Raw genomic sequence first — 13326 nt, forward strand, 5'->3', positions numbered from 1 at the left:
GATCTGATGCTATATAAGTAATGAGTTGTATAGTTATTTGTCACTAAATCGTATCTCATTTATCTGTTCAATACTTAGTGTACCCTTCGACTCACTCCTGATTCTCATGAGAATCGATCTGAACGTAATGAACATGTCGAATAAGCCATTCGGGCATGTAAAACAGTTTGGTTCGTATACGACATATAACGTTGCTTTGCTAGAATTTCTTCCTCCCGTGATGAGTTGCCGTTACACCGACTTAACTATAGAAAATGATGATGCTTACCTGGGAGACCGCGACTTTTGATTTCCTAGGATCTTTAATTTCTAAAAGAACTCAGCTGATGGTAGCCGCTGCGTTCCACGCCCACTGCCGAGCCACACTATTACACCAATAACATATCCTCAACAATCTCCACAAAGGTGACAGCTCAACACCAAGACTTGCCGTCCTGGTATTTCTCGCTGTTGCCGTCTCGTTTGTACCCACCTGCCTCCTGCTCGTCCAGCTCAAGGCGGCGATGGAATCCCTGGTCGTGCTGCTGCTGCACCCCATGGACACCTACCTGGAGCAGGAGCTCGACCGCCGCTGCCGCCTACTCCGTTTCTGCTGGGACTCGCCGCCCGACCGCCGCCAAGGCTTCCTCCGCACCCACAGCACGTCCATCCGCGCCGTCGTCACCAGCGGCGGCTCCGGCGCGGACGCCGCGCTCATCGACGCCCTACCACGGCTCGAGATCGTCGCGTGCTACTCCGTCGGCGTCGACCGGGTCGACCTCGACAGGTGCCGCGAGCGGGGGGTCCGGGTCACCAACACCCCCGACGTTCTCACTGACGACGTCGCCGACCTCGCCGTCGGCCTCGCAATCGCCGTGCTCCGCAGGATCCCGCAGGCCGACCGCTATGTCCGCGACGGCCAGTGGAAGGCCAAGGCCGACTACGCCCTCACCACTCGGGTCGGTTTGTCTTCTATCACTGCTGGCCTCAGTAATTCTCAAAACCAGTAATCTCTTGCTGCGTACAGCTATAGCTTCTTGTACTGCTGAGGCATCAATGAAGCTACTGTCCATTGATAAGGTACGTACTAGCTAAAGACGTTGCAGACTTCGTGTTTACATTGGAACATAATGCTACAGGACCGAGTTTACTGGCTCATCAAGTTGGACCATCTCTAAATCCTTACGCGCGGCAGCCCAAATCTTAAAGCAGCCATCCCACTAACTTTCCTATTGACCTAGGTATTCTTTTAACCCATCGATCCTCCCTATTCCCATGAGAGAGTGCATCCAATGAACATGTTGAATAAGCCAATTTTGGCCTTGATTGCGTGCAACCAATACTGGCCTAATCCACGTGGAATGGGCCGGGTTTGGGCTGTTCTAGGCCCTTCATATCATGCAGTTTCTTTTTTTTTTTGCGAGGAAAGAGAGAACTTTATTGATTACTCAGAAACATAAGTACACTCCCGAGCAACCAATAGCTCAACACACAACGGGGAACCTGCGCACGCCACACTGCAGTGTGAGTCGTGCGTTTCGCCAATTGCGCTAGCTCATGTGCTACACAATTCTGTTCTCTCTTAACAGCCTGGAATTCCAATTCGACCGACTCCCAAGGTGCTTAATCTATCTTAAAATAAAACTTAAAGTAAAACCGAGACTCGTTCAGATTATCCAATGCGGCAATGACTGTGGCACAGTCTGACTCTAAATTAGCATTCTTGCGAATCGCAATCTCCAGCAAGATTTATGCCCTCTCTACAGGCCAACGCTTTGATTTCTTCCGCTTGCTCCATCGAAGATAACACGCCAAGCAGATAAGAGAACCTTACCCGTATCATCTCTGATGATAATGCCCATTCCAGCTTGTCCCGACTCTTGCGAAAAGGCCCCATCACGTTGATTTTATTACCCAGCCCGGTGGAGGAGGAGCCCAAACCATCGCTGGGGCGCCTCCTTGCACCTTGGGGGGTGGGGGGTTCTGCGGTGCTCGTTCGCCGAAAGGATTGGAGTTTTTCCTTTCTCATCCACCACATTGCTATGTTATCAGACTATGAACAATATTGTTAGAATATCTTTCCTGTATGGCAATGTATTGCCGCTCATGGCCCTGTGCGGAGCTGGGCTGGAGGCTAACGTCCATACAGGTCTAAGCCTTCCATTTTCCGTTGATACCCGTATCTCTTGATTGGATCTCCTTCCATATCTCCTGGATATTACTTCTATAAGCCGGCTGCTATGATATGGTAATGCCTGGGCTATATATGTAATACTTATTCATCGAATAAATCTAAGGCGTATAGCTATCTCCGCTTTCATGGTATCAGTTTGGTTCGCTTCTGCGACATCTCTCCGCTTTCGCTAACCAGCCTCCAGCCATCACCCATGGCTGGCGAGGGCACCACGCTCTGTTAGCGGGCTCACAACGCTGAGGTCGTGTGCCAGGCCGAGATTGCGCGCCTTGCAGGGGCTGCGCATGTTGCTGAAGAAGCGCGCCAGGCAACCGCTGCCGCGCGGGAGGCTGTGGATGCCGAGGCCACCCGTGTCCTCGCCCTCGCCGATGCATCTGCTGTTGCTGCTCTTCATGCACAGGTAGTATCCATCCTCAAAATCCGAGCGCTCTTTCTGATCATCCTCGACCTCAACTCCCCGAACTACACAAAGTGGCGTGGTCTTCACCGCATCACCCTCGGCAAATATACTCTCACTGATCATGTGCTCTCCGATGACACCTTCCGTGACATCACGCACTGGGAATAGATGGATTGCATCGTCCGGTCTTGGTTGTACGGCTCTATCTCCAATGACCTACTTGAGATCGTGATGACCTCAGCCTCATCGCCCACCTCCACCACTCGCTTCGTCTGGACGAGCCTTGAGCAGCAATTCATCGGCAATAGAGAGACCCGTGCACTGTACTTGGACGTGGAGTTCCGCAACTTTGTTCAGGGCAGTCTCACCATCTCTGATTATTGCCGCAAGTTGAAGACGATGGTTGACGCCCTTGGTGATTTGGGCGAGCCAGTCCCGGATCGCACACTTGTCCTCTCTGTTCTGCACGGCCTGAATGAGAAATTCTCGTACATGGTGGCGCTGTTCAAACAGCAAAAATTGTTTCTGAGCTTCATCGAGGTCTACTCCGATCTTCTTCTGGAGGAGATCATAATGTCCAACAAGCATGCCTCATCTCCCACCGTGCTGGTCACTGCTGTGGCACCCGCCGGTCCGTGCCCCCATGTTGCCGGCGTGCCCATTGGCCCAAGCACCTCTAACTAGGGCGCCTCCTCTACGATGTCCAGCGGCAATCATCCCAACAACCGCTATTGCCGTGGAAATCACGACGGAAACTATGGCACCAACGACAACAATGGCACCAGTGGCAGCTCTGCGGGACATGGTGCCTCGCCGTCCTTCTTCAATTCGTGGACGGGCACAGTTTAGATGTGTCTGCACACCGCGTCCCGTCCATTGACCGGCCAGCGTCCACCTGCGTCCCGACCTTAGCCGCGAGCACACCAGGCTCTTAACGTAGCACATCCTGGTGCTTTTGTCCTGCCACTGGTTACTCCTGGTGCTTTTGGCTTTCCTATGAACATCCCGGGTGCACACAGCTACACAATGCCCGTGCATGCACCAATGTAGCTTGGACAGTACCTGCCGCCCTGGATGCCCATGCAACCCGGACAGTAGCACCAATCCTGGACGCCCACACAAGGTCCCGAGTACTAGGATCAGGCCGCCCTCGCCAACGCCTTCAGCACAATGACGCTCATGCCGCCACCCACTGGCGAATGCTACATGGACTCGGGTGCTACCTCTCACATGACATCGGATGCCGATAACCTTTCCATTTCCCATCCCTCCTCCAATAGTACTCCCTCCAATATAATTGTTGGTAATGGCTCCCTGATACCCATTACCTCCACCGGCACTACTGTGATCCCAAATCCAGCTGGTCCCTTTCATCTTCAGAACATCCTTGTTACTCCTCAGATAATTAAAAATTTAATTTCTCTTCGTCAATTTACCACTAATCACAATTGTTCTGTTGAATTTTACCCGTATGGCCTTTCAGTGAAGGACCTTCGCACCCAAAGCATGATCACCAGGTGAAATAGCATCGGTCCCCTCTACCAGCTGCTGTCGTCTTCCTCCAGCCTGCATGCTCTCCTCACCACAGACTCCTCCACCCTTTGGCATCGTCGTCTTGGCCACCTCAGCTCTGAGGCACTCTCCAAGCTAGTTACCAGCTTTGCTATCTCCTATACTACCGGCTCATCTGAGTCTATTTGCCATGCATGCCAACTAGGTCGTTACATTCGTTTATGTTTTGCTACTTATACCTCTCGTGTTGTCAAGAGTTTTGATTTAATACATTGTGACCTTTGGACCTCCCTTGTCACTAGTGTCTCTGGTTACAAGTATCATCTTGTTATTCTTGATGATTTCCCCCACTTCCTTTGAACGTTCCCTTTACGACTAAAATAAGACACCTTTTCTACTCTCTCACATTTCTTCGCCTCTGTCCAGACTCAGTTCAGCTCACCATTAAAAGTTTGCAATGTGATAAGGGACGCGAGTTCGATAACTCCATCGCCCGCACTTTTTTCTTGCCCATGGCGTTGCATTCTGCATGTCGTGTCCACACACTTCCCAACAGAATGGCAAAGTAGAACATATTATCTACTCTACAAATAATATCATGCACTCCCTTATGTTCCTTCCACCCTCCTACTGGGTTGAGGCCCTTCATGGAGCCACCTATCTCCTCAACCGTCGCCCCACCAAAACCCTTCACTTTTCCACACCATATTTTGCACTTTATGGCATTCACCCGTCTTATTCTCACTTGCGTGTCTTCGGGTGCCAGTGTTATCCTAACCTTTCATCCACAGCCGCAAACAAGCTTTCACCTCGGTCCACTATGTGTGTCTTTCTTCTATCCCTCGGAACACAAGGGTTATCGGTGTCTTGATTTGTCATCTAATAGGATCATAATCCCCCGGCATGTAATATTTGATGAGTCCTCTTTTTTGCTCGCTGACATGATGGCTACTCCATCACCTACCGTTCTTGATTTTTTGTTGGATCTGGATGCCTCGCCACTGCCCATTGGGCCGTACTCGCTTGCAGGTCGAACGGCTGGTACTTCTGTCCCCACTGGTTCCATTCCACGAGTCATTGCCAGTAGCGCTAACCGTCTATGTTCTCCACCAGGTCTGCATGGCTCCCCGCCAGCAACTCCTGCCTCTGGTTGTGCTGCTGCCCCCGCTGGTTCTGTCCAGCAAGCTGTTGCCAATAGCGCTGATCGCTTTACTGCGACACCGGCGTGCTCCAGGGCACCCATGCTACCCCTTGGTTGTGCTGCTGCCCCCGCTATCCAGTAGGCTGTTGCCAGTAGCATTGGCATTCTGCTGTGACACTGGCGTGTTCCAGTGCACCCGTGTCCCCTCCTGGCACGCCACAGCTGGCTTCTCATGTGGCTGCTAGCCCAGTTGCCCCTGTTGACACCTCTCTGTCATAGGTTGTTGCCAACCGAGCTGGCTGCTTTCCGCCTAGTGCCTTTCCATTCACCCCGGTTCACAACGCGCACCACACGTTGACTCGGGGAAAGTCTTGTTTTTATCTTCCTGTGGATCTCTTGACCTTACACACTTCAGTGGTCTCGCCTCTCCCAAAGATGTACCGTGGCGCTCTCTTCGATCCTAACTGGTGTGCCGCAATGACTGAGGGATTTGATGCTCTACAAGCTAATCACACTTGGGATCTCATTCCATGTCCTCCTAGTGTGAATATAGTTACTGGCAAGTGAGTTTTCCATCACAAGTTCCTACCAGATGGCTCTCTTGATCGTTACAAGGCACATTGGGTTCTCTGTGGCTTCACTCAGCAACCAGGAGTTGATTTTGAGGAGACTTTCATCCCTGTGGTTAAACCCGCTACTATCCGCACTGTTCTTACACTGGCCCTTTCACGAGACTAGCTGATTCATCAGCTAGATGTCAAGAATGCATTTCTACATGGGACTCTTTCAAAAACTGTGTTCTGTGAGCAGCCATCTGGTTTTGCTGATCCCGCTCGGCCAGATCACATTTGTCGACTGAATAAATTTCTCTATGGTTTAAAGCATGCGTCTTGTGCTTGGTACAGTCACTTCGCCTCTCATATAATCTCTCTTGGATTTGTGGAGGCCAAGTCCGACACGTCACTTTTTGTGTTTCACCATGGTGCTGATATGGCCTACTTGCTTCTTTACGTGGATGACATTATTTTGATAGCCTCCTCAGATGCACTTCTTCGTCAGCTGATCGTCGCTCTTCAACAAGAATTTTCAATGAAGGATATTGGCTCACTGCATCATTTCTTGGGTGTCTCAGTTAGCCGAAGGGATGGTTCCCTTTTCCTCTCTCAGTGGCATTATATCTTGGATATATTGGAGCATGCTGGGATGTCTAACTGTAAACCTTGTAGCACACCAGTTGATACTCATTCCAAGCTCTCTGGTGATGGTGCCCATGTGGATAATCCCACGCATTGTCGCAGCCTTGTAGGTGCTCTGCAGTACTTGACATTTACTTGGCCGGATATTGCTTATGCCGTTCAGTAGGTGTGTCTCTACATGCACGATCCTCGTGAGCCCCATCTATCCTTGGTGAAGTGCATTCTGCGATATCTTCAGGGAACTCTTGACCATAGTCTCTATCTTCATCGGACTTCTCCCGCTGAGTTGGTTGCCTACTCTGATGCTGATTGGGCTGGTTGTCCCGACACGCATAAGTCCACCTCGGGCTATGGTGTCTTCCTTTGTGATAACCTTGTCTCCTGGTCATCGAAGTGGCAGTACACAGTCTCGCGGTCTAGTGCAGAGGTAGAGTATCGTGCTGTGGCCAATGCAGTTGCTGATGCCACTTGGTTACGTCAGCTGCTCGTGGAGCTCCACAGTCCTTTGAGATGTGCTACTCTTGTATATTGTGACAACATCAGTGCCGTCTACCTCTCCACTAACCTGGTTCAACACCAGCGTACAAAGCATGTGGAAATTGATCTCTATTTTGTTCGAGAGTGTGTGGCCATTGGTGATGTTTGAGTTCTTCATGTCCCTACGACATCGCAGTACCCGATATATTCACGAAAGGGCTGCCCAGTTTAATTTTTTTGGAATTTTGGTCCAGTCTCAATGTTCGTGATATTGCCGTTTCGACTGCTGGGGCATGTTAGAATATCTTTCATGTATGGAAATATATTGCCGCTCATGGCAATGTACTGATGTGCATGGCCTTGTGCGGAGCTGGGCAGGAGGCCAACGTCCATACAGGTCTAAGCCTTCCATTTTCCGTTGATACGCGTATCTCTTGATTGGCTCCCCTTCCATATCTCCCGGATATTACTTCTATAAGCCGGTTGCTATGATATGGTAAGACCTGGGCTATATATGTAATACGTATTCATCGAATCAATCTAAGGTGTATAGCTATCTCCGCTTTCAAATATTTCTAGATAGCTCTTGAGGAAACCCACCGAGCCTGCAATCATACTAGCTTTAGCATTATGAACAATGTCATTTCGGACATGTCATGCTCACCAGAGTAATAGTGCAAGTCTTGCACCATTACTATACCAAAACACCTCATCAGTATCGGTTCAAAATCGTCATAAGTGACGGGTTTTGAACTGACACTGATTACTCGGCATTGATAGTCAACGACTGTCAGTGCCGGGTATGGAACATGTACTGAAAATCACTATCAGTGTCGGTCAGAGCTACCAACCGGTACTGATAGTCGGCCTAGATTCAACATTTTTTGAGCCGAAAAAAGTTTGAAATTTTTTTTGACCAGAGGCTATCCACCCGACCGCGCCTAATATTCGCAAAGTCATGTGATATTCGCTCGCATGCAGTAACAAAGAATTGAACTCAATACCTCACAGCCTGTTCATACGCATGACCCCTCTAACCATCTCAGCTATCGTCCGTTCATGAGTATAGTAGCAAAATAAATCCTTTTGACATCTTCTGACCGAACGTTTGAATAGCTATTTGGATCTCAAATAAAAAAGTGATCAAATATAAAGTTGTAGATCTCGTCGAGAGCTACAATTTTCATAGAAATTTTTTCCCATCCGACTTCGTGTGAAAAAGTTATGAATTTTTTAATGTGAGTTGTCATCGACCACTGCTGTAACTTTATTATAAATATTTGGGTATTTAATGACCTCAAATTAAAAAATTTCAACTACAAAGTTGTAGATCTCATCGAGAGCTATAATTTTTATATAAAATTTTTCTCCATCCGACTTCGTGTAGAAAAGTTATGAATTTTTAAGGTGAGCTGTAACAGTAGCAATCATCAGTGGCGGTTCATGGCTAGAACCAACATTGATACTGATTATCAGTGATGATTTTTTTAAGATGAGCTGTGACAGTAGCAATCATCAGTGGCAGTTCATGGTTAGAACCGATACTGATACAATCACTATTAGTGCCATGTGAAAAGTTATGAATTTTTTAAGATGAGCTATGACAGTAGCAATCATCAGTGGCGGTTCATGGCTAGAACAGACACTGATACTGATTATCTAGAATCGGTACTGATACTGACTATCAGTGCTGATTCGTGACTAGAACCAGCACTGATATATCAGTGCCGGTTTGTGTCTAAAACCGGCACTGATACAATCACTATCAGTGCCAGTTCGTTGCTGGAACCGGCACTGATGTATCTCCTCAGCTGTTATTCGCACGCGAGAGTTTAAGAACCGGCACTGATACATTTTCAGTACCGATTACTGATAGTTATTTTCAGTACCGGTTTCATACTCGATACTGATAGCCAGTAACTATCAGTGCTGAGTAATCACTGTCAGTTCAAAACCCGCTACTGATGACGATTTTTAACCGACACTGATGAGGTGTTTTAGTGTAGTGCAATTCTCGTGACCGCTTCCGTCTCCAGCTTTGTGCCATCAGCTACCGGGGCAGTCCAGGGTAATCTTTCCTTCACCATCTCCCCATCACCACCCCGATCCTTTCCCGTCAAGTCCCACCTGATGCTCATCGATTGCCATAGCGAATGGCCAAGGAAACCCTAGCTAGAACCGCCAGATGCCAACTACGGCTTCGGGTGGGTAGTTTCCTAGCTCAACGGAAACCCCTTGATCACCCCCACCGAAATCAACAACACATAGAGTGAATACTAGGACTGAAACCAAAACCTAGCGAGGCAAGCGCACAAGCAAGATGAATCGCAGGACCTGCCGCCACCGGCTATATAGCCGTGATCCATCGTATCAAATGCGGAGTCCCGGGTGTCAATTACCAAGTCAGAACCGTCCTACCCAAATCGTGAAGATCTGCGTAGACATGATAAGTTAAACAATCGGATCGAAATCCCTTTCTCTGTAGGCTTCGGAGTCCACTCCCGTTGAACCCTAGAATCGACATGACGGCGCTAGGGCACTTTGTAGCGGTGTGTCAATCGTTCCATGCTGCTTTACATAAACAAGATATCTTTTTAGAAAAAAAATTGGGAAAAGGATAAACAACTATGAAAAATACAGTGCAGGCAGCGTGCGCTGGCACTAATAAAAGACTGATTTTATCATGGGTGTGACTATTTTTCAAGTGCTTGAAATCATCTTATTATTCAATCACCAAACTAGATCCGTAAGTAGTTTTATTTTGATCCAAAGGCCTAGGATGGTTATGGAAAATTAAAAAGGGCTGTCAGTAAAAAAAAAAACAGGGTTTTAAAGAAGTGGTTTTTGGAAAAGTCAGAAGGCTACTTATGAGGAAAATAAACTAAAGCTGAGAAACTCGATGAGAGACGTTTTTCTGAGAAACTATGTGCTGAGAAGCCAAAAATTTATTATAGAAACCAACATGCTATTTCCAAAAATAGCTTTTCAGACAAGCCAAAAACAGAAGTCCAAATAAATAGACCCTTAATCAAGCACATTTTTTATGTAAAAATTCATTGATTTTTTTTTTATTTCATTTAGAAAGGATCAACCAAAAATAGTAACACTTAAATTTAGCATATATAAAGTTCTCAGTTGCTTTTTTTAATTTTTGATAAGTTCCTAATAATAGAGAATTACACTATAAAATCAACTCTAATTTGGTTATATATAAAATGTAACTTATCCCACAAACCACAATAGATGATGCGGAGAAATGAGAAGGGAGAGGGAGAAAAATGTCGTCTCTTGAGGAAGAGTGTAGCACGCGAAACAAAGCAAAACGATGACATATGTCTTTGTAAACTTATGTTGCATTTATCCCATGGCAGTACTAACAGGCCATGAGTTTTTTGGAAAGGATAACAGGCCATGAGTTGTGAACTTGTCTTTGGAGCTGTCCCTAATGACATGCATGGATTGTATACAAACAGCAGTCGTCTCAACATATACCTTAGTGGCCAATGTGATCTTCACACAGGGTTTTGTTCCTTTTGCAGTTCAGTGGCAAAAGAGTTGGCATTATTGGACTGGGCAGGATAGGGCTCGCTATTGCCAAGCGAGTGGAAGCTTTTGGTTGCCCAGTCAGCTACAACCAAAGAACGAAGCAAGCATACCCCAATTACACCTACAGCCCGACGGCGATTGAACTGGCAGCAAACAGCGACGTGCTCGTGGTGGCCTGCTCTTTGAACGAGCAGAGCCGCGGCATCGTCAGCCGCGAGGTGATCGAGGCGCTCGGGCCCAGGGGCGTGCTCGTAAACATCGGCCGCGGCGCGCACGTTGACGAGCATGAGCTCGTCTCGGCGCTCGTCGACGGCCGCCTCGGCGGCGCGGGGCTCGACGTGTTCGAGGACGAGCCCGAGGTGCCCGAGGCGCTGTTGGCGCTCCACAACGTCGTCCTGGCGCCGCATATGGGGAGCGGCACGCGCGAGACCCGCAGGGCGATGGCGGACCTCGTCCTCGGCAACCTGGAGGCGCATGTGCTGAAGAAGCCGCTTCTGTCTCCGGTTGTCTGATGGGGACACGCCAAGTGCGAGGTGTGTCGTGTATCTGAAGGTGAAGCTCGAGAAGATGTTTCCCATTACATGGTTAATGGTTCGATGATCTGTTCTTGTTGTTCCGAGGCGCTGCACTCAATGTGCTGCTCGTTGGCCGTTTCTTCCTACTTGTTTGAGTTCTCAGTGTACTTGTCTCGGTTTAAACGACCATACTAACCTATTGGAATACGATGTGGGTTGTCTTGTGTTGACGCGATTATTGCTAGTTTCTGACTTCCTATTTCTTGGATTGCTTTCTCTCCCTGTATTTATTGAAAGGTTTCGCTTCTGTTTTTAGTCTGTTTCATTTTTTTTTTTTGGATAGGATACACAATTGCAATAATAATCTGTGGCTGTCGTTGTCGAAAAACATGTTGCCCGTCCACTCTAAGAGGAAGACACAAATGTGCATACATGGCCCATTAACAGCTCAGCCCATTTGGCCTACTTGGATTTTTTTTTTGGCAAAACTGTTTTCCAAAGACTCTTCGTATTTTTATCCAACGTCATCTCCCTAGTCATGGGCTCATGGGATAAAACTAATGAGAAGAAGTTTTAATTGCATATATACCATGACTCAATCAGAATATATAGCTTTCTTCCCTATTACGCTGTTCACCTTGATGAAAGAAGAATTATACCTTGAAAACTTTGTACTCAAATGTATTGCATGCATGTGGACTTGAGTTCACAATGATTAAATTTCCCAGAGAGGATAGCGAGAAAGGAATGCCATAAATCTTTAAAAAAAAAAAACACATGGATCGCTTATACTGTGGGTTCAATATAATTTCCACTTTCGCGGTTATTTTCTTCGGATGCACACAAAACACAAACTAATTGTCCACATTCAAAGTTCAGCTACCTAATCTTAGTTTGTATCCTAGCTACTTACATATAAAAGTAACAAATTATGAGTTGAATTCCTCCATTGGAGAAATAAATTTCACATATATGGACAATCTTAGATCTCATTGAGTTAATACTACAATAGAATAGGTCATCCGAATTAGATCATCAGTGCTGGCTAGGCTAGAACTGGCACTGATGTACTGTCAGTGCCGGTTCGTAACTTCCCACGCTCGATCAATGATCGAGCTAGATTGAACCCACACTGATACTCAGTATCAGTGCCGCTTTAAATTATAAACCGATATTGATACTATCAGTGCCGATTTATAATTCGAGCGGCACTGATAAGGAGTATGGACCTGAAATTTTGATGTACTGTGATTTTAGCTAGTGCCCTCAGGTTCGGCTCGATTTTCTCTCCCTTACCTCTTGTCGCACGCCTGTAGCTCCGCACTCCATCACTGGCCGCTCTCTCTCTCTCTCTCTCTCTCTCTCTCTCTCTATATATATATATATATATATATATATATATATATATATATATATATATATATGTATTCTACAAAGCCAAAATAAGGCTTTCACTATTGAGAACCTATGGGTTCTAAAAAAAGATTTCGAAAAAAAGGATAAACGCGAGGCCATCCTAAACTGGGCGTTCCCCGAAGATTGAAAGAAAAATTAGCACGAGGGAGTCCGTATATATATATATATATATATCTCCACCCTCCTCTCACCGACGCATGTGTGGCCAAGTTCACACGTGGACTAGTCAGTGGATCTGTGTACCCGACACGTGCGATGAAAATGGAGACTACACCAGTGAGGAACCGATGCACAGCAGGAGGTGGTGGTGGCGTCGTGAAGGCGCAGGAGACGAAAGGATCCACGCGCGACCCAAGCCCTAGGAGACAAACACATCGAAGAAAAAGGGTCCAGGAGCTCCGATGGCCGCAATAGCGACTGAAAATCGTAAGTACGCCTCCTCCTTTAGGTATAGAGTTTGGGATTTTGGAGGATTTGCACTTTACGGTTTCGGATTTGGGGCAAAAATGAGATTAGGGTTTCAAATTAGGGACACATCTTAGGGTTTGACTTTAGGTTCTAGAAATTCTCCAAAATTGGGTTATAGGGTTTTGGATTTGGGGATAAATATTAGGATTTGACTTTAGGGTTTTTGAAAATTCATCAATCCCCTCCTGGTACTTGCTGTCTGAGCCCCATTCATCTTGTTGGGGGATGATCTCCCGTACCCCTTCGGATGACGAGTCGAAGTCCACCAGTGGCTGAGCATTGATGAATATTACAGTTGTGTTTCAGGAAGTGCAGGCGAAGGCTCCGGCGGGCCTTCGGTCGGAGGCCGAAGGTCGATCCACGGCGCCAACAATCAGCATAGGCAAAGGCTCTGGCGGGCCTTCGGTCGAATGCTGAAGGTCGACCCGCGACGACGGGGATCAACCTAGGCGAAGACTCTGGCGAACCTTCGGATGGAGACC

At 47.3% G+C, this 13326-nt stretch overlaps 1 protein-coding gene across 1 annotated transcript; it reads left to right on the forward strand.

The window, feature by feature from the left end:
* Positions 1 to 357: 357 nt before the first annotated feature.
* On the forward strand, positions 358 to 11198 carry LOC133906885 (hydroxyphenylpyruvate reductase-like). The gene is made up of 2 exons (XM_062348848.1): positions 358 to 938; positions 10439 to 11198. The coding sequence occupies exons 1-2, from the start codon at positions 504 to 506 to the stop codon at positions 10955 to 10957; spliced, it is 954 nt and encodes a 317-aa protein (XP_062204832.1). The 5' UTR covers positions 358 to 503; the 3' UTR covers positions 10958 to 11198.
* Positions 11199 to 13326: the final 2128 nt, after the last annotated feature.

This window comes from Phragmites australis, chromosome 24 (genome assembly GCF_958298935.1).
Source record: "Phragmites australis chromosome 24, lpPhrAust1.1, whole genome shotgun sequence".
Taxonomy (NCBI): Eukaryota; Viridiplantae; Streptophyta; class Magnoliopsida; order Poales; family Poaceae; genus Phragmites; species Phragmites australis.

What these genes read in the sequence shown, in the direction of transcription:
- LOC133906885 (XM_062348848.1), top strand. Translation starts at nt 504, where the DNA reads ATGGAATCCCTGGTCGTGCTGCTGCTGCACCCCATGGACACCTACCTG. An exon ending in ACTACGCCCTCACCACTCGG is followed by an intron (nt 939 to 10,438) that starts GTCGGTTTGTCT and finishes TTCCTTTTGCAG; the next exon opens with TTCAGTGGCAAAAGAGTTGG.